General features: G+C 45.1%; 3 protein-coding genes across 4 annotated transcripts in view; all 3 read left to right on the top strand.

Annotated features, from left to right (window-relative positions):
- The window catches only part of CAPN1 (calpain 1), a 36,268-nt gene extending 24,984 nt beyond the window's left edge, over positions 1-11,284 (top strand). The window contains exons 13-22 of the mRNA XM_034424447.3: positions 238-449; positions 2,237-2,276; positions 2,522-2,587; positions 3,151-3,208; positions 3,910-3,974; positions 4,897-4,965; positions 6,535-6,613; positions 7,459-7,575; positions 8,355-8,413; positions 9,347-11,284. Of these exons, the coding sequence (XP_034280338.1) occupies positions 238-449; positions 2,237-2,276; positions 2,522-2,587; positions 3,151-3,208; positions 3,910-3,974; positions 4,897-4,965; positions 6,535-6,613; positions 7,459-7,575; positions 8,355-8,413; positions 9,347-9,373 (792 nt within the window). The 3' untranslated portion in view covers positions 9,374-11,284. The remainder of the gene's footprint in view (positions 1-237; positions 450-2,236; positions 2,277-2,521; positions 2,588-3,150; positions 3,209-3,909; positions 3,975-4,896; positions 4,966-6,534; positions 6,614-7,458; positions 7,576-8,354; positions 8,414-9,346) is intronic.
- Positions 11,285-12,018: 734 nt separating this feature from the next.
- On the top strand, positions 12,019-14,504 carry LOC117669691 (mucosal pentraxin-like). The gene is made up of 2 exons (XM_034424340.3): positions 12,019-12,588; positions 13,512-14,504. The coding sequence occupies exons 1-2, from the start codon at positions 12,513-12,515 to the stop codon at positions 14,114-14,116; spliced, it is 681 nt and encodes a 226-aa protein (XP_034280231.1). The 5' UTR covers positions 12,019-12,512; the 3' UTR covers positions 14,117-14,504.
- Positions 14,505-15,741: 1,237 nt separating this feature from the next.
- POLA2 (DNA polymerase alpha 2, accessory subunit) overlaps positions 15,742-27,030 on the top strand; it is a 30,922-nt gene continuing 19,633 nt past the window's right edge. Inside the window, exons 1-11 of one of the 2 annotated variants that reach the window (XM_060694375.2) lie at positions 15,742-16,019; positions 17,000-17,124; positions 18,829-18,914; positions 20,562-20,619; positions 21,682-21,788; positions 22,125-22,306; positions 23,751-23,839; positions 24,345-24,500; positions 25,329-25,391; positions 25,735-25,777; positions 26,643-26,767. In XM_060694375.2, coding sequence (XP_060550358.2) covers positions 15,917-16,019; positions 17,000-17,124; positions 18,829-18,914; positions 20,562-20,619; positions 21,682-21,788; positions 22,125-22,306; positions 23,751-23,839; positions 24,345-24,500; positions 25,329-25,391; positions 25,735-25,777; positions 26,643-26,767 — 1,137 coding nt within the window. In that variant the 5' untranslated portion in view covers positions 15,742-15,916. The remainder of the gene's footprint in view (positions 16,020-16,999; positions 17,125-18,828; positions 18,915-20,561; positions 20,620-21,681; positions 21,789-22,124; positions 22,307-23,750; positions 23,840-24,344; positions 24,501-25,328; positions 25,392-25,734; positions 25,778-26,642; positions 26,768-27,030) is intronic. The other variant, XM_060694376.2, reaches the window with a different exon arrangement.

Here is a 27,030-nt window from a genome sequence, read left to right on the forward strand (position 1 = left end):
AAAAAAAAGAACTAAGATGCTAGTCCTCATGGTTTTAATTGAAAACCAGATTAAGGAATGTCCAAACCGATCTGTCTCATTAAAGTCGCCTACTCATTATTGACGGATCTCCAGCTTTGCAGGCAAGTCTTGGCTTCTGGATTCCTTTTGATCTCCCGGGGATCTCAGTGGGAGGAAATCTCTGGCAAAATGGATTTTTTTTTTAAAATCTCAATTCCTCTTTTTTTCTTGGCGCAGTGCAAGGGGCAGCCGTCCGTCCATCTGAAGCGGGATTTCTTCCTCTCTAACTCTTCCCGGGCCCGATCGGAACAGTTCATCAACCTGCGGGAAGTGAGCACTCGTTTCAGGCTGCCCCCCGGTGAATATATCGTGGTCCCTTCGACTTTTGAGCCCAACAAGGAAGGAGACTTCGTACTTCGTGTGTTCTCAGAGAACAAAGCCGGGACGGTGTAAGTCATCCTTTCCCAGGGCTTTTTAATAACAAAAACTAGTTGGTTGAAATCATGCTTGGCTTGGGGAAACCCTAATGGCTTGGCTGATAAAATATCCTTTGTTATAAGTCAGACTTGAATCTTTTAGGCTAAGATTCTTAAGGGAGGATTCTGGATTTGGGGTTTGTGTTTGTTCTGTTTTACCAGCATTTAACCCAGTTTAGTGGCTTTCACTAAAGTTTGTGCGTTTCCCATCTCAAAACTGGAGTGTAAGACTTGTTCCATTTCATTGCCTGTTCACTAAGGTAGTTCTCGTTACACATAGTTCTCAACTTATTGAATTAAGTACTTTGATTTGGCCAAGTGTGATTAGACACACAAAAAAATTAGAATAGAATAGAAAATAGAATAAGAATAGAATAAGAATAGAATAGAATAGAATAGAATAGAATAGAATAGAATAGAATAGAATAGAATAGAATAGAATAGAATAGAATAATAGAGATAGGATAGGATAGGATAGATAATAGAGTAGAATAGAATAGAATAATGGAATGGAATGGAATGGAATGGAATGGAATGGAATGGAATAGAATAGAATAGAATAGAATAGAATAGAATAGAATAGAATAGAATAGAATAGAATAGAATAGAATAGAATAGAATAGAATAGAATAATAGAGTAGCGTAGAGTAGAGTTAATTAATTCATGAGCCATGAGCCGAACTTCAAAAGAAATACAGTCATTTATTAAGAGCACCATTTCGGCAATATTCGGATGCAGTTAGAACTAATCCCACGTAGATTTACGTTCCCCTATGACCCTGTCTCTCCCCTCCTCCCTGGCCATGTCATAAATCACGTTCTCCAATTAACCGCTTTGGCTGGCTGTGAAATCCAACACCCTCCTTCTGATTGTGGAAAGAAAGCATGTATGGAATGTAGCTTCAGTTAGGGAAATCAATCAGCTCTATCAGTTCTCCCTCCCTCCTGCTCATGGCAACTTGAAAGCTTTGCAAGTTGACAAATAGAAGTAGGATAGGATAGGATAGGATAGGATAGGATAGGATAGGATAGGATAGGATAGGATAGGATAGAGATGCAGTGGGAAAAATATTAACACACAGTTTAAGCTAAGATTCTTAAGGGAGGATTCTGGGTTTGGTGGGGGGTTTGTTCTGTTTTACCAGCATTTAACCCAGTTTAGTGGCTTTCACTAAAGTTTGTGCATTTCCCATTTCAAAATGGGAGTGTAAGCCTTGTTCCTTTTCATTGCCTGTTCACTAAAGTAGTCCTCGTCTTACAACCAGTTGCTTAGCAACCATTCAGACACCCCCCCCCCCAAAAAAAAGTACTTACGATCTGGATTCAAAGCTCTGACGGCTGCCAAACTCCACCCCTTGCAGTCATGTAATCATATTTTTGGCCGTTAAGCAAATTTACAGCTATCCTACAGACACGAGATTGCGATTTAGAATTATTTTTTTTTTTGCTGGAAACCCAGCTTTTTTTTCTTCTGGTTTTTCTGCAAAAAAATGCCCATGGCGGACAATTTTTTTATTGTGATGTTCACCTTACAATGACGGCGTTCGCTTAACGACCTCTGCAAAAAAAAAATTGTCCTAAAATCAGATCAGTCTCTTGATGAGCTGCTTAATGACCAGCATGGTTTATAGGACCATAATTCCAGGCTCAGTTATGATCGTAAAACGAGGACTGCCTGTATTTTAGGCTGTTGTTTTTCGAGGTTATTTCTAAGTGTCATTTTCTTCTTCTTTTTTTAATTTATTTCCGTCCTTCTGCAGGGAGATGGATGATCAGATCCAAGCCAACCTTCCTGATGAGGTAGAAGCTTCCGGTGACAATTTTTTCTCTGTATTTGAGGGAATTCAGGAGCAGAAAATAAATTTCCCTTCTCCATTGGAAGGAGAAATTCCTTCATAGGGAGACATATTTCCAAAACGATCCACTTGAAATAAGATGGAGGGTTTTTAATTCGGCTTCCGCCGTTGATTTTATTCATCGGAAGCTGGCTGGGAAATTCCGGTCCTCATTTTCTGACGCCCATCTCCTTTTCTCCGTTTCTCTAGAAAATACTTTCAGAAAGTGAGATCGACGAAGGCTTTAAACAGCTGTTTAAGCAGCTGGCAGGGGCGGTAAGTATGCGAAGATGAGAAACAGCACAAATTCAAAAAATATATATGAAAGAATTAAAACTAAAAATTGAGCTGGCAGCAGTGAAAGGGGAGAGAAAGAGGTGTGAGGTCATTTTGCCTCTGTTTGGATTTGCTGGTGTTTAATTGTCTTTAACAGATTAACAGAGTTGGAAGGGACTTTGTAGGTCATCTAGTCCAACCCCCTGCCCAAGCAGGAGACCCTACACCCTTTCTAGTTAAAGCAAGAGAGATTCTAATCATCATCTTCATTTAACAACCCTATAATCCCTTGCGACGTGGATTCTGGGCAACTGAATGGAGCTAGCAGAGTGTTTTACTGGCCGGATGCCCTTCCTGTTGCCAGAGCGGAGTTTTGTTCAGCAGATAAATTCTCAGTGTGTCCAGAGAAAAAAAATATCTGCCTCTGACCTAGGATCGAACTCACAGCCCTCCTGATTGTGAGGCGAGAACTCCTCATCTAGGCCTGTTCAGATACACGCTTTAAAATCCTCCTTTTCCAACATCACACATGATAATCTCATCTCATTTCCTTTCCCTTCCAGGATATGGAGATCAGCCCACGAGAACTGCAAACCATCCTCAATAGGATAATTGGAAAACGTAAGGGCCAAGATAGCATTTCACCCCTCTATGGCCATTCCTTTTTTTTTTAATAAAACAGTTGCATTAATAAAAGAGAAAAATAATCTGTTTTGCTGCAAATCCTGGGGGAAAACTTGGGGAAGTGGCGAAGACTGCTCTCGGCCCAACCCACCTCACAGGGTTGTTGTGGGTAAAATAGGCGGCAGGAGTATTGAGTTGATCCATATACAGGTAGTCCTCGACTTCACGACCACAATAGAGTTGCTAAGCGAGACACTTGTTAAGTGAATTTTGCCCCATTTTACCTCCTTCCCTGCCACCGTTGTTAAGCGAATCACTGCAGTTGTTAACTTAGTGACATGGTTGTTAAGTGAATCTGGCTTCGCCCGTTGACTTTGCTTGTTCAAAGGTCGTAAAAGGGGATCACGTGACCTCCGAGACACTGCAGACGTCGTAAATATGAGTCAATTGCCAAGTGGCCAAATTTTGTAAAAACAATCATAATTCGCCTTTTTCAGTGCCGTTGTAACTTTGAGCAGTCACTAAACGAACTGCTGTAAGTCAAGGACTCCATATATATATATATATATATATATATATATATATATATATATATATATATATATATATATATATATATATATATATATATATATATATATATATATATATATATGAGATAAAATCATTGTCTTTTCTTTCTCCGTTGTAAATTGTAGATAAAGACCTGCGCACCAAAGGATTCAGCTTGGAGTCCTGCCGAAGTATGGTGAACCTGATGGATGTATCCCATTTTCCACAGCGTGAGAAAGGAAGGCCCGTTTGTCAGTTCAGAGGTGCAGAACTACAGAATAACAGGAGTTGGAAGATGACCTTGGACGTCATCTAGTCCAGGGGTCTGCAACCTTAAATACTCAAAAGAGCCATTTGGACCTGTTTTCCCACAGAAAAGAAAACACCGGGAGCCACAAAAGCTGGGTGGGCGTGGCCAACTTGATGTCACTCACTTCTACCAGTCACATGACCCTCCCCTAACCACGCCTACCCAGCCGGTCATTAGGGCAGAGAACCAGTTGTTAAAAAACACCGGGAACCACAAAATTCTTTTGACATCTCTCTCTCTCCCCTCCCTCTCTCCCCTCTCTCCCCCTCTCTCTGTATCTCTCTGTCTCTGCTGCTTCTCCATCCCCCGCTGTCGCCCTTACCTTCTCAGGCCAGGCAAGGAGTGACTGGGAGGGGAGGGCGATGGGGGGTCGCATCACTTTCTTTCTTTCTCTTTTCATTCTTTCTTTCTTCCTTTTCTTTCTTTCTTTTTTCATTCTTTCTTTCTTTCTTTCTTTCTTTCTTTCTTTCTTTCTTTCTTTCTTTCTTTCTTTCTTTCTTTCTTTCTTTCTTTCTCCTTTCTTTCTTTTTTCTCCTCTTTGTTTCTCACCAAGCCATACCCACAGAACTGGTAGTAAAAAAATTTGAAACCCATCACTGGCTCCCACATGCGTGAAAACCATCTGGCTGGCACGCTGGAACCCGGAACAGCAGCGGGCGATGTCTCGCGTGCTTGGAGAGATGACTCTGTGTGCCACTTCCAGCACACGTGCCATAGGTTCGCCTAATTTTTTTTTTCCCCTGTGGTTTTGTAAGTGAATGGTTGGGAAGGGAGGGGTGAATTTTCTCAAGCATGTTTCCTTAACAGCCCCTCCATCTATCAGAAAGACGGGAATGGAAAACTCGGCTTAGTGGAATTTAATATCCTTTGGACTAAGATTAAAAACTATCTGGTAAGTTTCCATCCGCTCAGCTGGTTTTAAAGCGCAAACGGATATTTGTACAACTATGTTTGCATTTCATAGACTGCTAAAATAATATCCTTCTCAAGATATTATGACTTTTTCAGCAAAGTATTTATTTGTTTTTCAGCAAAGTTATCAGCATGGTTTTGTTTAGTGGATTTGTTTGTTTTTTTCTTATCTCCTAAACAATGGACATTGTTCACATGTAACAATAAGCCATCATTCATGGGCTCTCCTGATTGATTCAAAATGAATCAAGCATTGCAGCGTATGCAGCTTCTTACACAAAACAAAAGTATATTTGGATGCCTGAATTGTGGATCCTTGTTGGTTGCTTCCAAACAAGCCAGAATTTCCTCTTGGCTAATGGAATCTGGCTAGTTTGCAAGCAACAGATCAAGATCTGAAGGATGGACATCATGCAAAATAGGTCATTTCTCTTAGAGGCTTATTGTTTGCCAGCTGTCGTGTCAGGCTCTTAGCTGTAAATACAGGTAGTCCTTCACTTATGACCGCAATTGAACCCCAGATTTATGTTGCTAAGTGAGACAGTTGTGAAGTGAGTTTTGCCCCATTTTATGACCTTTCAGTTAAGTTAGTAACACAGTTGTTAAGTGAATCTAGCTTCCCCATTGACTTTGCTGGTCAGAAGGTCACAAAGGGATCACATGACCCTGCAACCGTCATAAATTCATGCCAGTTGCAAAGCCAATTTTGATCACAGGAATACTGCAATGGTCGTAAGGGTGAAAAACAGTCAGAACTCACTTTTTTCACTGCTGTTGTAACTTTGAATGGTCACTAAGCAAATGGCGGGGTTTTTTTTTTCCTATGAGTTGGCAGTCACTCACCCGGCTTCAAAACTCCGTTCAAATCACCGCTCCTGCTCAATACTTAGTCTGGTTGCCCCAGCTTCTTGACGGTCACAATGGCTGCCCCCCCCCCCCCCCCGCAGCCGAGTTGGAGAGAGTTTCCTCTGACCTCCGAGGAACTTGCCTGTTCCTCTTGGTCTTCCAAGGTGTCTCTCCTTCTTCCCCGTCCCTAAGAGATGGTTCCGGTCCGAAGACTCCTCAGCAGGAGTTTGTCAGCCCAGGATTTCGCGGAGCTCGTTAGAGCCCGCTATTTCCCTGACTGTCTCACCGCGATGCTTCCGGTCATTAAGCAAATGGTTGTAAATTGAGAACTATCTGTACTATCCCCACAAGAAAGACTGATGTTCGCAACATGGGATATGTGGGTCCCAAGTGCAGATAGAGCCGTTAGGTAAATATGGAGTAGGTATAACAGAATAACAAGAGTTGAAAGGGACCTGTGAGGTCTTCTAGTCCAACCCCCTGCTCAGGCAGGAAACCCTATAATGTTTCAGACATGTTGATTTGGAAGGCAGGGAAGAAGAGAGCTATGGAGCTGGTATAGATTTGGGTTGATCCTCGTAGGTAGATTTTCTGTATATATTTGATTTATTTTTTCTCTCTCTGTAATAAGCTCCTTTATTGCTGTTGAATTTCTGGAGAATCCCCTTCCCTCTCATTTGTCTTCCCTTTAAAAACTTTTCAGGCAGTCTTCCGGAAGTTTGATTTGGACAAATCGGGAAGCATGAGTTCCTACGAAATGCGAATGGCTCTGGAGTCTGCAGGTGATACGCCCGTTTCTTGGACCATTTGGCTTTCTTTCCATTTTTCGGCTGCCTGTGCAGCAGACTAATTCTCAAGGAGGGCTAAAAAAAAACCCAGTAATAATAAAAGCCCTGCCAAGATTTTCAATTGGAGGACAAGGATTAATTTAATTTACTGTAATTCAATCCATTGCATTTAAATCCTATCTTTTCTGTGAGAGCTCTAGGAAACTCCACAGGTGTGACTATTACAGTCCTGTGATGTTGGTTGTGTTAGGAATGTCTGTTTGGCCCCACATCACCCAATCAAGTGGGGAACTTGACTTGAGTCTCTTCCTATTAATCCTGTGTCTTCACTCTCTGATTCTCAACTTCAGCAACTTTAAACTGGGTGGACTTCAATTCCCAGAATTCCCTAGCCAGCATGCTTTAAACTGGGTGGACTTCAACTCCCAGAATTTCCCAGTCAGCATGCTTTAAGAGGGGTGGACTTCAGCTCCCAGAAACCCCCAGCCAGCATGCTATAAAATGAGTAGACTTCAATTCCCAGAATTCCCAGCCAGCATGCTTTAAACTGGGTGGACTTCAACTCCCAGAATTCTCTAGCCAGCTTGATTTAAGATGGGTGGATTTCAATTCCCAGAATTTCCCCAGCCAGCATGCTTAGGAGTAAAAGTGGACGCCTCTTAAAATTGCTGAGGTTGTAAAAATGCTGCCTGAACTGCTATATCCTCACGGAAAACTCAAACACATCCCCTTTGCACTCTGCACGTGTGCTAATTTTAGTCTTCCTTTTCTCCTTTAGTTCCTAATTAGCCTTCCCCTAAATGGAAAATTGACATCGCTCTTCCTTTGCCTCCCTGCAGGTTTCAAACTGAACAAGAGACTCTACGAGTTGATCATCACTCGCTACGCGGAGCCCGACCTGGCCCTAGATTTCGACAACTTTGTCTGCTGTTTGGTGCGGCTGGAAACCATGTTCCGTGAGTTCTTACCCCTCCCCGGTATTTGGGGAGAGAGGGAGGGGCATGGCTGAATAACCAGATGATCCCAAATTGAATCCCAAAGGGATTCAAATGACACTGCAAATGTCATAAATATGAGCCAGTGGCCAAGTGTCTGAATTTTGATGCTGCAATGGTCGTAAGTGTGAAAAATGATCATAAGTCACTTTTTTCGGTGCCGCTGTAACTTTGAATGGTGCCTAAATGAACAGTCATAAGTCGAGTTGTGGGTCGGACGCGACTTCGCACCTAACAACAACAAAAGTCGAGGATTACTTGTATTCTCAGTGGCCTCCAGGTTTTCTGTTATTATGCTAAGCTTGTCGATCGAAAGGGTCGGCAGTTCAGCGGTTCGAATCCCTAGTGCTGTGTAATGGGGTGAGCTCCCGTGACTTGTCCCAGCTTCTGCCAACCTAGCAGTTCGAAAGCAGGTAAAAAATGCAAGTAGGAAAATAGGGACCATCTTTGGTGGGAAGGGAACAGCGTTCCGTGCGCCTTTGGCGTTGAGTCATGCCGGCCACATGACCCACGGAGACATCTTCGGACAGTGCTGCCTCTTCGGCTTTGAAACGGAGAGGAGTACCGCCCCCTAGAGTCGGGAACGACTGGCACATATGTGCGAGAGGAACCTTTACCTATACCTATTAATTAGAGGGGTTGGACTAGAAGACCTCCAAGGCCCCTTCCAGCCCTATGATGCTGTCTTCTAATCTAATGATTTATGAATGTATTGATCCTTACTTCTCTTTCCTTTCTAGGATTTTTCCAAGCCCTGGACACGGACAAAGATGGGATTGTCACGTTCGACTTGATTAAGGTAACCATATCGGGGCATCCCGGAGTGCTGGACTACAGTTTCCAACCCTGCTGGCTGGGGAATTCTGGGAGTTGAAGTCCACTTACCTTAAAGCAGGCTGTCGAGGAAACACTCATAGAAGCAAATAAATGTCTTGAGTGCACTGAGAATAGATTTGGCAGTGGGGTGTGCAAATTCACACTTGCAGGGCCCTTGCAACCTTGGAGCAGATTTGCATGCCAGTGGGCGTGGCTTGGTGGGCATGGCAGGGGAACGATACTGCAAAATCCCCATTCCCTCCCCACTCCAGGGGAGGGATACTGCAAAATCTCCATTCCCTCCCCACTCCAGGGGAAGGATACTGCAAAATCCCCATTCCCACCCCACTCCTAGGGGAAGGATACTGCAAAATCCCCATTCCCTCTCCACTCCTGGGGAAGGACATTGCAAAATCCCCATTCCCTCCCGACTCCAGGGGAAGGATATTGCAAAATCTCCATTCCTTCCCCACTCCAGGGGAAGGATACCGCAAAATCTCCATTCCTTCCCCACTCCAGGGGAAGGATATTGCAAAATCCTCATTCCCTCCTCAGTCCTGGGGGAAGGATACTGCAAAATCTCCATTCCCACCCATCTCCGGGGCCAGCCAGAGGTGGTATTTGCCAGTTCTCCGAACTACTCAAAATTTCCGCTACCGCTTCTCCAGAACCTGTCAGAACCTGCTGGATTTCACCCCAGCCCTTTTCCTCTCGTGCTGTGTCTTTCCACTTCTAATCCCAAAAGGCTTGGATTATTTGTAACCTCTTTGACGAGCTTTTTGGGCCAAAGTGTGAAACCCAGAATGCTCTCAAAAGACCGTTTTTTGGGAATGGAGGAAAGAAAAAATGGTGTTTTTTCTGGTTGTGGCATTTTTTTCGGGGGAAAAAAATAATTCTCTTGTGTTTTTTTTCACAGTGGATACAACTGACCATGTTTGCCTAAAAAAATATACGGATCACGTCCCGTGCAAATTCTTTGGACTTTTTCTTCTCGCTGGACATTGTATTTTGAAAGTGGAGGAGAATCTTACCTGCAAGTGCCTTGCGTTAACGCTTTTCGCGGCTTCTGTTCCAAGTAGAGGAAACACACAAAACACACACAGACACACACAAAAAAAACACACTTCCAACTTGCCATTGTTTCATTTCTTATGTGGGCTCCTACCCAGTTCTGGGGACCTGAAAGCAGCTTCGTTTCAAATTTCTGTTTTGAAGAACCTGTGTTGTGAGGCTGGTCAGGAATCGCGCTACGATTCTGTGAAAGCCACAAAACGGCCTTGCAACACAACCGAACTGGAGTTTCTAGCAGCATTCGTCAGGTTAACAAGATTTTTTTGGGGGGGGGTTACTCTTGGATAACCCCAGCCTTGGCAAAGTATAAATTACAGGTAGTCCTCAACTTACAACACTTTGTTTAGTGACCATTCAAAGTTATAGGCGCTGAAAAAAAAAGATTCGCTTAAACAATCGTGCTACTGATTTAACAACTGCAGTGGTTCACTTCGCAAATGTGGCAAGGGAAGAGTCGTAAAATGGGGCAAAACTCACTTCCCGAACGTCTCGCTTAGAAACATAAATTTGAGGGTCGATTGAGGTCGTAAGTCGAGGACTAGCTGTACCTGGAAAACTGACCCTCTTTTTTAGGGAACTGCAAAATTATAGGCCAAAATATATATTTAATCTTGCTGATGGTGAACCAAGCCTCTTTGCCAATTTATCATTGAGCACTTCAACCTGTGACTCCTTTTCATTTTTTTTTTAAATACTTCCTCAACTTACAACCGTTTATTTTGTGGCCATTCAAAGTTACAACAGCACTGGGGGGGAGGGAAACTTACAACTGGTCCTCACACTTATAACCACCGCACCATTCTTATGGTCATATGATCAAAATTTGTATTTATGATGGTTGCAGCATCTGGAGGTCACATGGCCGCCATTTGCGACTGTCCCAGCCGGCATCCGCCAAGCCAAATCAATAGGGGAAGCTGGATTCACTTAACGACTGCCTGATTCGCTTAACCACTAAAGAGGTTCTCTTAACAGCGCTGAAAAAGAAGGTTGCAAAATTGGGCGCGGCTCACTTAAACAATCCCCTTGCTTAGCAACGGGAACTCTGCTCCCACTTGTGATCGTAAGTCGAGGACTACCTGCATTTACGGCTAAGAGAATGGCATGATTGCTGGTAAACTCAAGTGACCGATGACCTACTTGGCATTATGTCCATCCTTCAAATTTCTCTTACAGGCCAACCCTCCTGTTTGCCAGGGGTGTTAAAACCAGGAATTATCTCCATCCTTGGTCCCCAGCGGAGCGAACAATATTTCATGCCTTTTGTTATGCATGTGTGTGTTTATATATAAATATATATATATATATATATATACACAGTATATATATATATATATATATATATATATATATATATATATGTAATTTCCTGGAAGCTTCTGGAAGCATTTCGGGGCCTAATCAACCTCCCTTCCAGGCCTTTGCGGGAAGATTTTCCTTCCTGCCAAGGTGAGTTTGGGAAACCCAGTGCCTAAAGACTTCAGCTGTTACGCACTCCTTGCCTATCTAATGCGCTTGCTGCCAAATATTTTATAAGGAGAGTTTGCGTCATAGCCCCCCCATCCGGGGTTAGTGGTACCCCCTTATCGGAGAACCTCGAAAGCCTCGGGAACCACTTCTTGGACACGGTCCCATGTTCAGGACTTGGTTTTTAACTTCTCTTAAAAGTTCTCTGGTATCGCCCCCATTTATGTTCTTATGCGTGTTTTTTGTATGGTAGAAATGGATTTTACTTCCATGCCGAAATAAAAGAAACTGTGGTAATGCTTAACACACCACTACACCTGCTTTGTCTACTTGTGATTATTGCTGCGTTGTTGTTAGTTGCGAAGTCGTGTCCGACCCATCGCGACATGGACAACGTTCCTCCAGGCCTTCCTGTCCTCTACCATCCTCTGGAGTCTATTTAAGCTCACGCGGACTGCTTCCATGACTCCATCCAGCCACCTCCTTCTCTGCCGTCCCCTTCTTCTCCTTTTGCCCTCCATCATTCCCAGTATGAGGCTCTTCTCCAGGGAGTCCTTCCTTCTCCTTAGGTGGCCAAAGTGTTTGAGTTTCCTCTTCAGGATCTGGCCTTCTCAAGAGCAGTCAGGGTTGATTTCCTCTAGGACCGACTGGTTGGATGACCTTGCAGTCCAAGGGACTCGCAGAAGTCTTCTCCAGCCCCAGAGTTCAAAGGCCTCCATTCTTTGGCCTTCTCAGCCTTCCTTATGGGCCAACTTTCACAGCCATCCATTGCAACTGGGAACACCATAGCCTTGACTAGACGCACTTTTGTTGGCAGGGTGATGTCTCTGCTTTTTAGTACGCTGTCTAGATTTACCATGGCTTTCCTCCCCAGGAGCAAGCGTCTTTTAATTTCTTTAAAAGAAAGCGGGAGTCCATCAGTTCAAATCCCATCTTAGCCATGTAAATCAGCTGAGTGACTTTGGGCCAATCACCAGGAGACTGTGAGTTCTAGTCCTGCTTTGGGCATGAAAGTCAGCTGGGTGACTTTGGGCCAGTCCCTTTCTCTCAACCCAACTCACCTCAGAAGGTGGTTGTTATGGGGAAAATAAGTGGATGAAGATGTGCTGGATATGTTTGCCACCTTAAACTGTTTGTAAAAAGAGGAAATACGGAATACAAACAAATAAATAACATTTATTGGGTGGGGATTGTTGGAGAGGGAAAGTTTTATAACAGGTCATCGCAGATTTTGCTGCCTCATCGAAAGGCTGGTTGAGAACTTGTCTATGCCAAAAACACACAGCGGCTGTGGCATTATCGTAGGCTGTGTATCTCACAGCTGCTTCTCCATCTGTCTTCTCCTGTGGCACTTCCTTGCCATTTTTGGAAGTATTTTGGAGGGTGTTTCGTGGACTCTGTTCAAAAGCAGGAGGATCCTTCTAACACCGTTGAGAACGCCTCTCTAACTCAACCAAGGCAGCCAAGCTAGAGACCGACAAGATCTCTCTAGTGGATCTCCATGCAGCGGACTTCAGGAACGGGTGGCTACGTTGGCTGACATCATGGAGAAGAAGTCCCTGTGTCTATGTACAGTCCTTCTCGTGACCTTCTGCATCCCTGGGATCTTGACTGAGAAGAGTAAGCTAAGGGTGAAAAGTGGGGGTCCCTTGGGAAGTGGGGGTTCCATGGTAGGATCTTCACTGTCCATGAATCCACCTTGAATCAACCATGGATTCATGCAAGGACCTTTGCACAGGTTCGCCTGGTGCACCAATTGCGACCATACTTGGATCAGGAGGCTCTCCTCACAGTCACTCATGCCCTTGTCACTTCACGGTTAGATTATTGCAACGTACTCTACATGGGGCTACCCTTGAAGAGTGTTCGGAGTTGGTCCAGAATGCAGCTGCGCGAGCTGTCGTGGGTGCACCTAGATACACCCACATTACACCAATTCTCCGTGAGCTGCACTGCCTCCCTATTGGTCTCTGGGCACAATTAAAGGTGTTGGTTATTACCTTTACATGGCTCAGGGCCAGCCTATCTTCGAGACCGCCTTCTACCGCATAGCTCCCAGCGACCGGTAAGATCCCACAGAGTTGGTCTCCTCCGGGTCCCGTCAGCTAAACAATGCTGGCTGGCGGGCCTGCAGGGGAGGGTCTTCTCTGTGGCTGCCCCAGCTCTCTGGAACCAGTTACCTCCTGAGATCCGGACTACCCCCACCCTATTGGCCTTCTGGAAAGCGGTGAAGTCCTGGCTTTTCCGGCAGGCCTGGGGCCGTTGATCTCACTGTTGCAATCTTGCGAGATCCGGCCATGAATGGTGTGTGTGGGCTTTTAATGTTTTCATAATGTTTTTTAATAATTTTTTATATGTTCATTGTTCGCATTATTTTTGCTGTAAGCCGCCCAGAGTCCCTTGGGAGTTGGGCGGCATAGAAATGCGATAAATTAAATTAAATTAAATTAAATTAAATATTAAATTAAATTAAGGTGTGTTTGAATAGCTTGGTGGGCAGGACGTCCAACCTTTTGATGGTCTTCTCTCTCTTCTTTCCTTAGTTCTGGAAGGAAAGGCCTTTGTGTTCCCTAAGTCTTCTACCGACTCCTACGTTATCCTGAGGCCCGACTTACAACAAGGGCTGCGACACTTCACCCTCTCCCTCGAATTTTTCACCGATTTGACCCGTAGCTATGTCCTCTTCTCGGCTGCTTCCCAGGATCACGACAACGAGATCCTCCTGATGCGACACCTTGAAGAATACCACACTTGCGTGGGAGGAGAGTGCGCCGTTTTCATCGTGCCTAGACTCACAGCCCGATCTACCTTCCATTGGGAATCGATTTGTACGACTTGGGATTCAGCTTCCGGGATAGTCCAGCTTTGGTTGAACGGGCAGCGCTTGCCAAGGAAAGGGGCAGCGAAGGGCTACCAGGTCAAGACGGATCTGGTGATGATGCTGGGACAGGAACAAGATTCCTACGGGGGCAGCTTTAATTCGGATGAGTCCTTTGTGGGAGAAATCGCGGAGGTCTACCTCTGGGACAACGTCCTGCCTGCTGAACAGATACGCAACATGCAGAAACATACCACACCGGCCCCTTTAGTGGCCTGGACCTCGATGAAATTTGAAATCCAAGGCTACGTGTTGACGGAGCCTTTGTGAAGCCTTCAGTCAAAGAGAAGGAGGAGGAACCTTCTTGAGAAGTTCTCACTTGCAGGCCTGATCTCAGCATTCCTCAACCTTGGCCACTTGGAGATGTTTGGACTTCAACCCCCAGAATTCCCTCGAAGCATGTTTTCCAAACTACTCAAAATTTCCGCCACCGGTTCTTCAGAACCTGTCAGAACCTGCTGGATTTCACCCCTGCTTTGGGCTTAATTGTGGTCGTATGTCGAGGATTACCTGTAATTCTCTCTCCGCTATGCTTTCATTTTTGTCAGTTTTGTTGCTGATATTTTGCCCGAGATAAAAAAACAGCTTTATCAATCAATGAGAACCTCACTTCTGCCCTTAAAAGATCTTCTGTAATAAACCTGCTGTGTGTTTATGATTTTCTTGTTGTGTTTTCATTTTGTTAGTATTGATGGGTATTTCAAAAAAATAATATTTTATTACCGGTAGAAATATTCTCGCGATGGCTCGAAATTTGCCACTGGAGGGGCAACGAGATTAGCTTCTATTATTGCAATGCCGATTATAATCCTCTCTGCTATACAGGTAGTTCTCGACTTACAACCATTCATTGTACAACAGCACTGAAAAAAGTGACATCATTTTTCACATTTACGACCATTGCAGCAATGCCAATGTAGCTAAATTCCACGGATTTGATAACCGATGCTCACATTACTAAGGCCAACTACCAACTGCCCTTCGTAGGCATGCTGCTGGATTCCTTTCTCTTATCCTTTTTATTAAATTTAGAGGGCACCCAACTCCAAACAGTTTTGGGCAGCTTTACAGTTTAAAAGTATTCTTTTAAAAATGCGTGCAAAAAAAAACCCCCACAACAAAACACACACACTCATCATTTTAAAAAGGAAAAATCCTATAGGCTTAATAACTTGACTGAGAAAGTTGTGTCTTGTTATGTACTTCAAAACCAGCCTAGAAAAAGGTTGGCTGCATGTCAACCCTGCGAGGTAGACCAGAGAAGAAACACCACCATATGTAGTTTGACTTTTATTGTTTATACTGTTAAGAAGAATCTTGCAAATCTGGAAGTATATGTCTCCCCACCCTTTTCTTTACAACCCAAGAAATTAGGGAGGGTCCCTTCTGAGCTTCTTGCCCTGCCCACATCCCTGCTGTGGGCTCAGCTGCCTTTTATTTGAGTGCATTAAATATGATGGGCTACCTTGAATTATACATAAAAATGTGGGAATTTTAATAATTTCCTAGATGTTGTCATAGCGTTTAATGGGCAGGTATGCTTGCAAAACGTTTTTGTGTTTTTATTCTTCGAAAGATAACGCTCGGTCACACTTTTTTCTCCTTTATTGACAATTCTGTCCGACGAAGAGCTCTGCATAATACCGAAGTCTTGCAAATTGTTTTGAAAGTCCCGGTGGAAAATTCTGGCCGGTCTAGGAACGAACGCTCTCTCGCTCCTCTGAGTCTCCCATTCGGCACAGATCTGGCCGCTCTAGGAACGAGCGCTCTCTCATTCCCTGAATCGCCCATTCGACACAGGCTTGGCCGCTCTAGGAACAAACCTCTCTCCCTCTCCCGAGTCTCCTTTTCAGGCTCGGCCGCCACGCCCACTCTCGGACAGGCGCCTACACCCAAGCCGAAGCCGGAGTGGGCGTGGCGTCCGCCCACTTTTCTCTGATTGGTATTAGAGCGCGGGGCGGTGCCGTAAATAGTCGAATGGACGCGCGCGGTTTTTTTTTCTCTCCGCCCCCTTTTTTTTTTCTTCATTCGGGATTTTTTTTTTCCTTGTAGTGGCGCGAAAAGGAAGCGATGATGGGTTCGGCGGGGATTATGGATGCTGTGGTTGCCGACCTCAAGGTCTTCGGGCTGGATTTCGCGGAGGAGGAAGACCAGGACGCCATTGCGGAGAAATGTGAGGATAAATCAAAGAGGGAAGGTGGAAAAAGGAGATAAAGGGCAGTGGGGCGCTAGTCCTCATGAAATATTGGGATGGGGGCGTGGCTTAAGCCTATAAATTACCTCATTTTACCATTTGGCTCTTCGATTCCAGCATCTTGAATCCCACCTGTGCATACAACTTCCTTCCTTCCTTCCTTCCATTCTTCCTTTCATTCTCTTTCTTCCTCCTCCCTCCCTTCTTTTTCTTTCTTTCTTTCTTTCTTTCTTTCTTTCTTTCTTTCTTTCTTTCTTTCTTTCTTTCTCCTCCCTCCCTCCTTTCGTTCTTTCTCTCTTCTTCCTTCCTTCCTCCCTCCCTCCCTCTTTCTTTTTTCTTTCTTTCTCTTTCTTCATCCCTTCTCCCTCCCCCCTTCTCTTTCTTTCTTTCTTTCTCCTCCCTCCCTCCTTTCGTTCTTTCTCTCTTCTTCCTTCCTTCCTCCCTCCCTCCCTCCCTTCTTTCGTTTTTCTTTCTTTCTTCCTTCCTCCCTCCCTCTTTTCTTTTTTTCTTTCTTTCTTTCTTCCTCCCTCCCTTCTCTTTCTTTCTTTCTTTCTTTCTTTCTTTCTTTCTTTCTTTCTTTCTTTCTTTCTTTCTTTCTCTTTCTTCCTCCTTCCTTCCGCCCTCCCTCCCTCCCTCCCTCCCTTCTTTTTTCTTTCTTTTTTCTTTCTTCCTCCTCCCTCCCTCTCTCCTTCCTTCCTTCCTTCCTTCCGCAATTAACCATAGTGGAAATAGCCACATTGACACAATGATGTTCTGGCCAGTTATAAAAAGGACATAGAATGAAATGGAAGAAGATCATCCAGGAAAAATTGACAGGATTGGAAACCAAATTGAATTCTGCAAAAACCAATCCCACTGCTTTTGGGGACGATGGGATTTGGGCAGGAGTGGCATTTTCTCTTTCTAATGCCCGCTGACTAAAAAATAAGACCGTTTTCTTGTCATTTACTGTCTTACAGTAGAAGAAATCTGCATGACGGGATGGGTATCGAAGTCGGAGTTGGGAAACGAGCTGGTCGCTTTTGCTATGCGCAAGGAAGTCCTTCTTTTGACTCTGGAAAATTTACTTGCCTTCGAACACGAGGTAGAAGGAAATGGTGGCGGGCTTGACCCCATTTTTAGCAATTACAGGGAGTCCTTGACTTATTATTATTATTATTTATTGAATTTGTATACCGCCCTACTCCCGAAGGACTCAGGGCGGTGAACAGCCGAATAAAATACATAAAATATAAATGTTAAAAAAACATTAAAATACAATTAAATAATTGGCCCGGAAAACGAAATTTAAAACACCCCAAATTCATAAGACAAGTTTCAAATTTAAAAATTTAAAAACAATTTAAAAGAGAGGTTAGGCCAGGCCGGCCTGCTGAAATAGAAATGTTTTGATGGCACGGCGGAAATGACCACAGTTGAGCCCAACATTTCTGTCATTAAGTGAGACATCTGTTCAGTGGCTTTTGCCTCATTTTACGACCGTTCTTGCCACCGTTGTTAAGTGAATCACTGCAGTTACGTTAGCAACACAGTTAAGTGGCATCCCCATTGGCTTTGCTTTGTCAGAAGGTCGCAAAAGGGGATCACGTGACCTCATGACACTGCGACCGTCATAAATATGAGCCATTTGCAAAGTATTTGAATTTTGATCACATGACCATGGGGATGCTGCAACGGTCGTGAAAAATGGTCCTATGTCACCTCTTTCAGTGCCGTTGTAACTTCGAATGGTCACTAAACAAACTCTTGTAAGTCGAGGACTACCTGCATTTGCACCTATGTTATATTTTTTGCCAATTTTATCTTTTTTCCAGGCTCTCTCTTGATAGAAAGTTTACAGTCTACAAAAGTCTAGTCTGTAATTGTAAAAAAATAATCTTGGAGTCCTAGTGGACAACCATTTAAATAGGAGCCAGCCTTGTGCAGCAGCTGCCAAAAAAGCCAACACAGTTCCAGGCTGCATCAACAGAGGGATAGAATCAAGATCACATGAAGGGTTAATACCGCTTTATAAGGCCTTGGTAAGGTCACACTTGGAATCCTGCATTCAGTTTTGGTTGCCACGATGTAAAAAAAGATGTGGAGACTCTGGAAAGAGTGCAGAGAAGAGCAACAAAGAGGACTGGAGGTTAAAACATATAAAGAACGGTTGCAGGAACTGGGTATGTCTAGTTTAATGAAAAGAAGGACTAGGGGAGACATGATAGCAGTCTTCCGATATCTCAGGGGCTGCCCCAAAGAAGAGGGAGTCAAGCTATTCTCCAAAGCACCTGAAAGCAGGACAAGAAGCAATGGGTGGAAACTAATCAAGGAGAGAAGCAACCTAGAACTAAGGAGAAATTTCCTGACAGTCAGAACAATTAATCAGTGGAACAACTTGCCACCAGAAGTTGTGAATGCTGCAACACTGGAAGTTTTTAAAGAAGAGATTGGATATCCATTTGTCTGAAGTGGTGTAGGGTTTCCTGCCTAGGCAGGGGGTTGGACTAGAAGATCTCCAAGGTCCCTTCCAACTCTGTTTATTCTAAATTCTATTCTAATATTGATAAGATGGATGTTTTCCATTTTAATAAAGCTAAACCTTTCCATTATAATAAAGCTAAACTGATATTTTCTATTATAACAAAGCTAAGGTAAGCTATAAACTATAATAAGGCTAACTGTTAAGACCGTAACAACTTTAAATTGATTGCAACTCCCAGAATTCCCCAGCCAGCATGTTTTATTGGAAGAAACAACCAGCCAACACAACTGCAATATTTTGAGGTTGTTTTTTTCTTCCTTTTAGATGGTGAGCAAGAAGACGACAAAGCCGTCCAGAAAAAAGGAAGATCGTTGGTCCAGCATGGGGGATATCGGCTCCGTTCAAGAGTCGTATCCTCTCTAAAGATGGGAGAACGTGGCTGTGGTCCCTAGTGGTCAGACAATAAGGGAGTCCTTGATTTACGACCACAGCGGGGCCCCAAATTTCTATTGTCAAGCAAGATGGTTATTAAGTGAACTTTGCATCATTTTACGACCTTTCTTGCCATGGTTGTTAAGTGAATCGCTGCAGTTGTTAAGTGAGTCACACGGTTGTTAAGCGAACTGGCCTTTTTTGTTGACTTGGCTTATCAGAAGGTCACAAAAAGGGGACGCTGCAGCCGTCATAAATACGAGTCCGTTGCCAAAGGTCTGATTTTTTGACCACGTGACCACGGAGATGCAGTGGTCATTAAGTGTGAAAAATGGTTATAGGTCACTTTTCTCAATGCCGTGACAACTTCAAATGGTCACTACATGGGTGGTTATAAGTCAAAGACTACCTGTCCGTGGGGAATAAATGGCAATGGATTTAGAACAAAGAACAGAGATGGCTAAACTTTTTCTCCTCGTCTGCCAAAAGCAAGCAAGCGCGTGCGCGACACTGCGCATACGTGCCGGCACCCATAATGCAATGCGTCCTCCTCCCTTGCGCATGCTCCCCCCCCACATGTGCATGACCCCCCCCGCCCCCCGTTTTGGGCGTAGCAGGCCTCCCTGCAGCCTCCTGGGCCCAAAAACAGGCCATGGGGGGGTACTCTGCCCCCCGCCCCCCGTTTTGGGCCTAGTAGGCCTCCCTGCAGCCTCCTGGCCCAAAAACAGGTCATGGGGGGGTACTCTGCCCCCCGCCCCCCCGTTTTGGGCCTAGTAGGCCTCCCTTCAGCCTCCTGGGCCCAAAAACAGACCTTGGGGGGGTACTCCGCCCCCCCTTCCCCCGTTTTGGGCCTAGTAGGCCTCCCTGCAGCCTCCTGGGCCCAAAAACAGACCTTGGGGGGGGGTACTCCGCCCCCCCTTCCCCCCGTTTTGTGCCTAGTAGGCCTCCCTGCAGCCTCCTGGGCACAAAAACACGCCTTGGGGGGGGTACTCCGCCCCCCCGCCCCCCGTTTTGTGCCTTGTAGGCCTCCCTGCAGCCTCCTGGGCCCAAAAACAGGTCTTGGGGGAGGTATTCTGCCCCCCCACCCCCCAATTTGGGCCTAGTAGGCCTCCCTGTAGCCTCCTGGGCCCAAAAACAGGCCTTGGGGTGGTACTCCACCCTCCGCCCCCCGTTTTGGGCCTAGTAGGCCTCCCTGTAGCCTCCTGGGCACAAAAACAGGCCTTGGGGGGGTATTCTGCCCCCCCGCCCCCCAATTTGGGCCTAGTAGGCCTCCCTGTAGCCTCCTGGGCCCAAAAACAGGTCTTGGGCTATTCTGCCCCCCCGCCCCCCGTTTTGGGCCTAGTAGGCCTCTCTGCAGCCTACTGTGCTGGGGCGACGGTTGGCATGCCCGCAGAAAGGGCTGTGGCACACATGCCATAGGTTCACCCTCACGGGCATAGAATAGCAAGAGTTGGAAGGGACCTTGGAGGTCATTTAGTCCAACCCCCTGCTCATTTAGTTTTGATCTAATGAAAATGTCCGTTTTGTCTATCCCCTCAGGCCTTTGATTGAAGCGGAGCTTGTAGGTTTGTGTGGTTTTTAGAGAGGAACTTATATTTTGTGGTTTAAGTCTTAACTCGTTGCAGTATGGAGGTCGACCAGGAGGAAGAGGAGTTGCTGGATACCTACGCATCACCCTCAAAGGTAAGCGGGGGTGACAGTCGCCTCAGGCATCTCCAGGGTGACTTGTAGGAGGAGATCCCTGTGGGGGCATGGATCCAAGAATGACACACAATCTACTTTTGTGGCTCGGCAACTGAAATCTTGGGATAGACTGCCTCTAAAACTGGAGGCTCTGTTCTGAGGAATAGATATGTGGGCTCCCTCCCTTCCATTCCCCTTTCTTTTTTCCCCCTTTCCCTCCCTCCCTCCCTTCCTTCCCCTTCCCTCCCTCCCTCCTTCCCTTCCTTCCTCCTTCCTTTTTCTTCCTCCTTCCCTCCCTCCCTCCCTTCCCCCTTTCTTTTTCTTCCCCTTTCCCTCCCTTCCTTCTTTCTTTTTCTTCCTTCCCCCTTTCCCTTCCTTCCATTCCCCCTTTCCCTTCCTCCCTCCCTTCCCCCTTTTTTTCTTCTTTCCCCCTTTCCCTCCCTCCCTTCCTCCTTTCTTTTTCTTCCCCCTTTTCTTCCCTCACTCCCTCCCTTCCTATCTTTCTTCATTCCTTTCCTCTTTCCCTTCCCCCTTTCCCTTCCTCTCTTCTTTCTTTTTTTTCCTTCCCCCTTTCCCTTCCTTCCATTCCCCCTTTCCCTTCCTCCCTCCCTTCCCCCTTTTTTCTTCTTTCCCTCCCTCCCTTCCTCCTTTCTTTTTCTTCCCCCTTTTCTTCCCTCCCTCCCTCCCTTCCTATCTTTCTTCATTCCTTTCCTCTTTCCCTTCCCCCTTTCCCTTCCTTCCTTCCTTCCCCCTTTCTTTTTCTTCCTTCCTTCCCCCTTTCCCTTCCTCCCTCCCTCCCTTCCATTCCCCCTTCCCTTCCTTTCCCATTTTTCCTTTCTTCCCTCCCTCCCTCCTTCCCTTCCATTTCCATCTTCTCTTCCTTCCTTTTCCTTTCTTTCTCTCCTTTTCTCCGGCTTCCTTTTGTGTCATTGCGTATTATTTAGCTGTCGAGCCAGGAAGGAAGGAAAAAAAAAAATATGTGAGAAGGGAGAAAGGGAAGGAAGGAAAAATATAGAAAGGAAGCAAGAGAAAAAAACCCGAATAATTTCTCCTATTTTCCAGTGTACTCAGAAACGGGCCATCACCACCCCAGAAAACCCCTGTTCCAAACGGACCCTCTCCGGCCGCAGCCCCCGTCTGAACTTCTCGCCCAACAGTTTTTCGCCCAGGTAGGCCGATTCAAGGGACCCTGACTTTCCACCCCATTTCTTTGAGGAGGCAAGTTCACTCATCCCATTGGGGTATATTATTTTTATATGCCGCCCTTCTCCGGAGACTCAGGGCGGCTTACAATGCGTTAAGCAATAGCCTTCATACTTTTTTATATATTTATACAAAGTCAGCTTATTGCCCCCACAAACCGGGTCTTCATTTTACCCACCTTAGAAAGGATGGAAGGCTGAGTCAACCTTGAGCCTGGTGAGAATTGAACTCGCAGTAATTGCAGGCAGCTGGATGTTAAATGCTTTTAAAATGTTTTTTCTTCCTTCCTTCCTTCCCTGAAGTGCGACGCCTTCTCAAAAATACGCCACCCGGAAGAACCGAGGCGAAGTCGTGGCCTCTTTTGGATCGGCACCAGGTGGCGAACGGGCCAGATCCGCCCCTTCGGTTCAGGTGTACGACGCCCCTCATTCACTCACCAAACCGTACAAATTCATGTTCCAGGATCTGATGGACAACCGTGATGGTGAGGGGGGTTTTGGAGGGTGGGGGTGAGGGGAGAACTGGCATGTTTTCAAGGCTATTTTTTTTTTTTTAATTTGATTTATATGCCGCCCTTCTCTGGAGACTCAGGGCGGCTTACAATGCGTTAAGCAATAGCCTTCATTCTTTTGTATATTTTATACAAAGTCAGCTTATTGGCCCCACAATCTGGGTTCTCATTTTACCTACCTTAGAAAGGATGGAAGGCTGAGTCAACCTTGAGCCTTGGAGAGATTCGAACCTGCAGTAATTGCAGGCATCTGGTCTTAATAACCAGCTTAATAACAAGGTGCCTTAGACCACTGTACTACCAAGGCTTTTGCAACCACTTCTTGTGGGATTGAGCAGGAAACTCAGATATAACCCTGGTTTGATCATCTGTACAGGCAGTTCTCAATTTACAGCCAGTCACTTAGCAACCGGATGGATGGATGGATGGATGGATGGATGGATGGATGGATGGATGGATGGAGATAGGTACCATAGATAGATGACAGACGGAGGGCGGGAAGGATAGATGGGTAGATAAATGGATGGAGATAGAGAGAGAGAGGGATGGATGGATGGATGGATAGACGTGCATGGATGGGTGGATAGATATAGATAGATTGAGAGGGATGGATAGATGGATGGAGATAGATACATGACAGAAAGGGCGGGAGGGATAGATGGGTAGATAAATGGATGGAGAGAGAGATGGATGGATGGATAGACGTGCATGGATGGATAGATATAGATGGAGAAGGATGGATGGAGATAGGTAGATAGATGATAGAAAGAGAGCGGAAGGGATAGATGGGTAGATGGATGTATAAATGGATGCAGAGAGAGATGGAGAAGAAGGGATAGATAGATAGATAGATAGATAGATAGATAGATAGATAGATAGATAGATAGATACCGTAGATAGATACTATAGATAGATAGACAGACAGACAGACAGATACACACATACCCCTATCTCTGTCCATCCATCCATCCATTTATCTTTCCATGTATTTATCCACCTATCCCTTATCTATCCATCCATGCATCCATTTATCTCTGTCTGTCCATCCATCCCTCTCCATATCTATCTATCTATCTATCTATCTATCTATCTATCTATCTATCTATCTATCTATCTATCAATCTATCTATCTATCTAACTATCAATCAATCATCTAGGGAGAGAGACGGACGGATGGATATATGGATAGATTGACAGACAGACAGATAGATAGATGAATGATAGATGAAAGATAGACAGGTGCATCCACGCATTTGGGCTAGATGGAAAAACCAGGTCTTAACTGCTCTCTTGAAACGCTGGGAAAAACAAAGCCAATGTTTTTACAGGCAGGTTATACAAATGCTTTCAGGGTTTTTTATTATTATTATTATTATTTTGTTTTTCTGTTATTTTTCTCCTCCCCCCCCCCCCCAAGTCCTGTCCTACAAGATCGAAGAGCTGGGCGAGGCTCTCAAAGCCCATTACAAAATAAACGAATTTTCCTCCGTGATGGTGCCTGCGCAGGTAAGTTCGTTCGTTCATTGATTCATTGATTCATTGATTCATTGATTCATTGATTCATTCATTCATTCATTCATTCATTCATTCATTCATTCATTTATTTATTTATTTATTTATTTATTTATTTATTTATTTATTTATTTATTTATTTATTTATTTATTTAGACTTATATGCCGCCCTATCTCCGAAAGGACTCAGGGCGGCTCACAATAATAAAAACACACAAAGTTCAACTTTTTTAAAAATAGCCAATAAAACTATAAAAACCATTAAAATCCCCTCTAAAACCCCTTCGGTCCAAGCCGGCCAGGCGGAATAGCCATGTTTTAAGGTCACGGCGGAAAGTGCGAAGTTAACGTGGCTACGAGCTTGTAGCAAAAGTTGGGGCTAAGGAGGGGGGCAAGCCCCATTGTTCCGAGCCTGTGGCCCTTTGGGGTGGGGGTGGGGGTGTCTGGAAGAAAATAGCATCTCTGACTGCATTGTTGTGTTTTTAATGGCCGCCGGAAGGACACTGTGACCGTCTTGGGCCAGATTGGGTGTGATTCGAACGGGAAACTGAACCCCCAATCCGTTATCCTAGAAGGGGACCGCGAACACTCGTCGGGGGCCTTCATCCCGGTTGACATTTCCGAGCTCACGGATTATTCTCTGTTCCCAGGACAGGTGAGAGCTTAAATCTCAGTGTTTGTTTCTCAACCTTGGTGACTTTTAAGATGTTTGGACTTCAACTCCCAGAATTCCCCAGCCAACATACTTTGGGTGGGTGGACTTCAAGGGTGCGTGGAGGCTGGGGGGGGGGAATTCTGGGAGTGGACTTCACCCCTCTTAAAGCATGCTGGCTGGGCGATTTTGGGGGATGAAATCCACCCCTTTTAGAGGATGCTAGCTGAGGGATTCTGGGAATTGAAGTCCACATTTTAAAGCATGGAGGCTGAGGAATTCTGGGAGCTGAAGTCCACCCGTCTTAAAGCATGCTGGCTGGGGAATTCTGGGAGTTGGTTCACTCGTTTTAAAGCAAGGAAAACGGGGGGATTCTGGGAGGTGGAGTCCACCCCTCTTAAAGCATTCTGGCTAGGGAATTCTGGGAGTTAAAAGCCCATCCATCTTAAAGCATTCTGGCTGGGGAATTCTGGGATTGATGTCCACACATCTTAAAGCATTCTGGGATTGATGTCCACACATTTTAAAGCATGCTAGCTGGGGGATTCTGGGAGCTGAAGTCCACCCCACTTAAAGCATGCTGTCTGGGGAATTCTGGGAGTTGAAGTCCACTCATTTTAAAGCAAGGAATCTGGAGGATTCTGGGAGTTGAAGTCCACCCATCTTAAAGCATGCTGGCTGGGGAATCCTGGGAGCTGAAGTCCACCCATCCTAAGGCATGCTAGGTGGGGGATTTTGGAACTTGGAAGTCTACTGTCTTAAAGCATGCTGGTTGGGGGATTCTGGGAATTGAATATATATATATATATTCCCCATTTTTTAATTATCCAGGTTGTAGTCATGGAAGGAATGAATAGTACTGGCAAGAAGCTGATTGCATCCAAACTTTACGAGGTGATTAAAATACACAGTTGCACTGCTCTACCACACTCTCCTCAACGTGGATCTACATATTAATTTACAACTTGCAGTGATGATCCACTTTACGACCGGCGTTGCAGGCTCAGTTATGGTCGTAAGTGGAGGACTACCTGTATGTGATTTCTGTTCTAACCTCTGGAGGTTTTGTGGTGTTTTTTTTTTTTTGTTTTTTTTTGTTCATGGACAAGGTGACTTGTCTGTTCCTGAGCTTGTGTATTTCCTAAGCAGGAGTGACAAACTCCAGCCAGCAATTGAATTTTAATTGATCTCCGTGCAAATAAATAAATGTAAAAAAAAATAATTCTTCTCTCCCCAGGGGGTGCCCCTTCCTTTCCAGAAGCCCACAGAAGCAGCCACAGGTATGGTTAGTGTTAAGGCATTGTGATTTAAGAGCTGACCAACTGTAAAGCTGATGCAATGTAAGGCTGATGCAATGAAGATGAATCAGCATTGGTATTGCTGGTTGTAGACTGGAAAGGGGTCCTCAAGAGTTTTTACCACTTTAAAAGAGATGTTTATAAAGGCAGTCAAGAGAGGGCGTATTTCTCTCTCTTTGTGTCCGGTATTCATTACTGAGTTCTCTGTGTAGAGTTAAGAAGAAGATTGATTGCTTGTCAGGTATTTGCATGCCACGTATATCTCGGTATATGACTTGTATATAAACCACCGTTAAATGCCTAAATCTCTGTGTGCTGTGTTTTGCTCCTGGATTGTCTCCTAATAGTAGGATCAAACGCTCTGAAAGTTACCCTCTCCATTCCCACTCCACTCCAGGGGGAAGGTTACTGCAAAATCCCCATTTCCTCCCGATCAGCTGGGACTTGGGAGGCAGAGAATAGATGGGGACGGGGGCCAGTCATAATTTTTACTACCGGTTCTCCGAACTGCTCAAAATTTCCGCTACCGGTTCTCCAGAACTGGTCAGAACCTCTTGAAACCCACCTCTGAATCATGTTCACGTTAAATCTAAAAAAAAATTTGCCACGTGCAAGGTTTGCTTGCATGCCCACAAGTATTAATAATAACGAATAACTGCATTAAGCATCGTTATTTCTCCAAAATCTGCAAGTATCTGAGCAGTCTGCACCGTTCTGTCATCTATCGTTATCACTGCCGTTAATAATCCTTTGATGATAACGTAAGACAAACCACACTTAGGGATTTCTCTGGGCCAGAACCTGGTTTGTTGGGAAAAAAAAATCAACCAGCTTCTAATCTTTCCAGATCCGGAACCTCGGCTGGTCTTGGTTGCCTGTGGTCCCTACACCACATCGGACAGCATCGCCTACGAGCCCATGGTGGACCTGATTGAGACCATCAACAAGGACAAGCCGGATGTTTGCATTTTGGTAACGGAGACGTTTCCGAAATCTGCGGGATTTGTTTGCTCTTTAGAACTTTCATCCTTGACTTGCAACCATTCATTCATTTAGTGACCGAAGTTATCACGTTACTGACAAAAAGCGACTTGCAGCCATTTCTCACACATATGGCCCACTGGGGTCAAAATTCAGACACAGGGCTGCTGACTCATACTTATGACGGTTGCAGTGTCCCAGAGTCACCTGATCCCGTTTTGCGACCGACGGACAAGCAAGATTGATGGGGAAGC

This window comes from Pantherophis guttatus, chromosome 18 (genome assembly GCF_059756535.1).
Source record: "Pantherophis guttatus breed Tessera chromosome 18, ASM5975653v1, whole genome shotgun sequence".
NCBI classification, from domain to species: domain Eukaryota; kingdom Metazoa; phylum Chordata; class Lepidosauria; order Squamata; family Colubridae; genus Pantherophis; species Pantherophis guttatus.

Coding starts and splice junctions, on each gene's coding strand:
- LOC117669691 (XM_034424340.3), top strand. CDS start 12,513: ATGGAGAAGAAGTCCCTGTGTCTATGTACAGTCCTTCTCGTGACCTTC. Junction 12,589..13,511: donor TGGGATCTTGACTGAGAAGA/GTAAGCTAAGGG, acceptor TTCTTTCCTTAG/TTCTGGAAGGAAAGGCCTTT.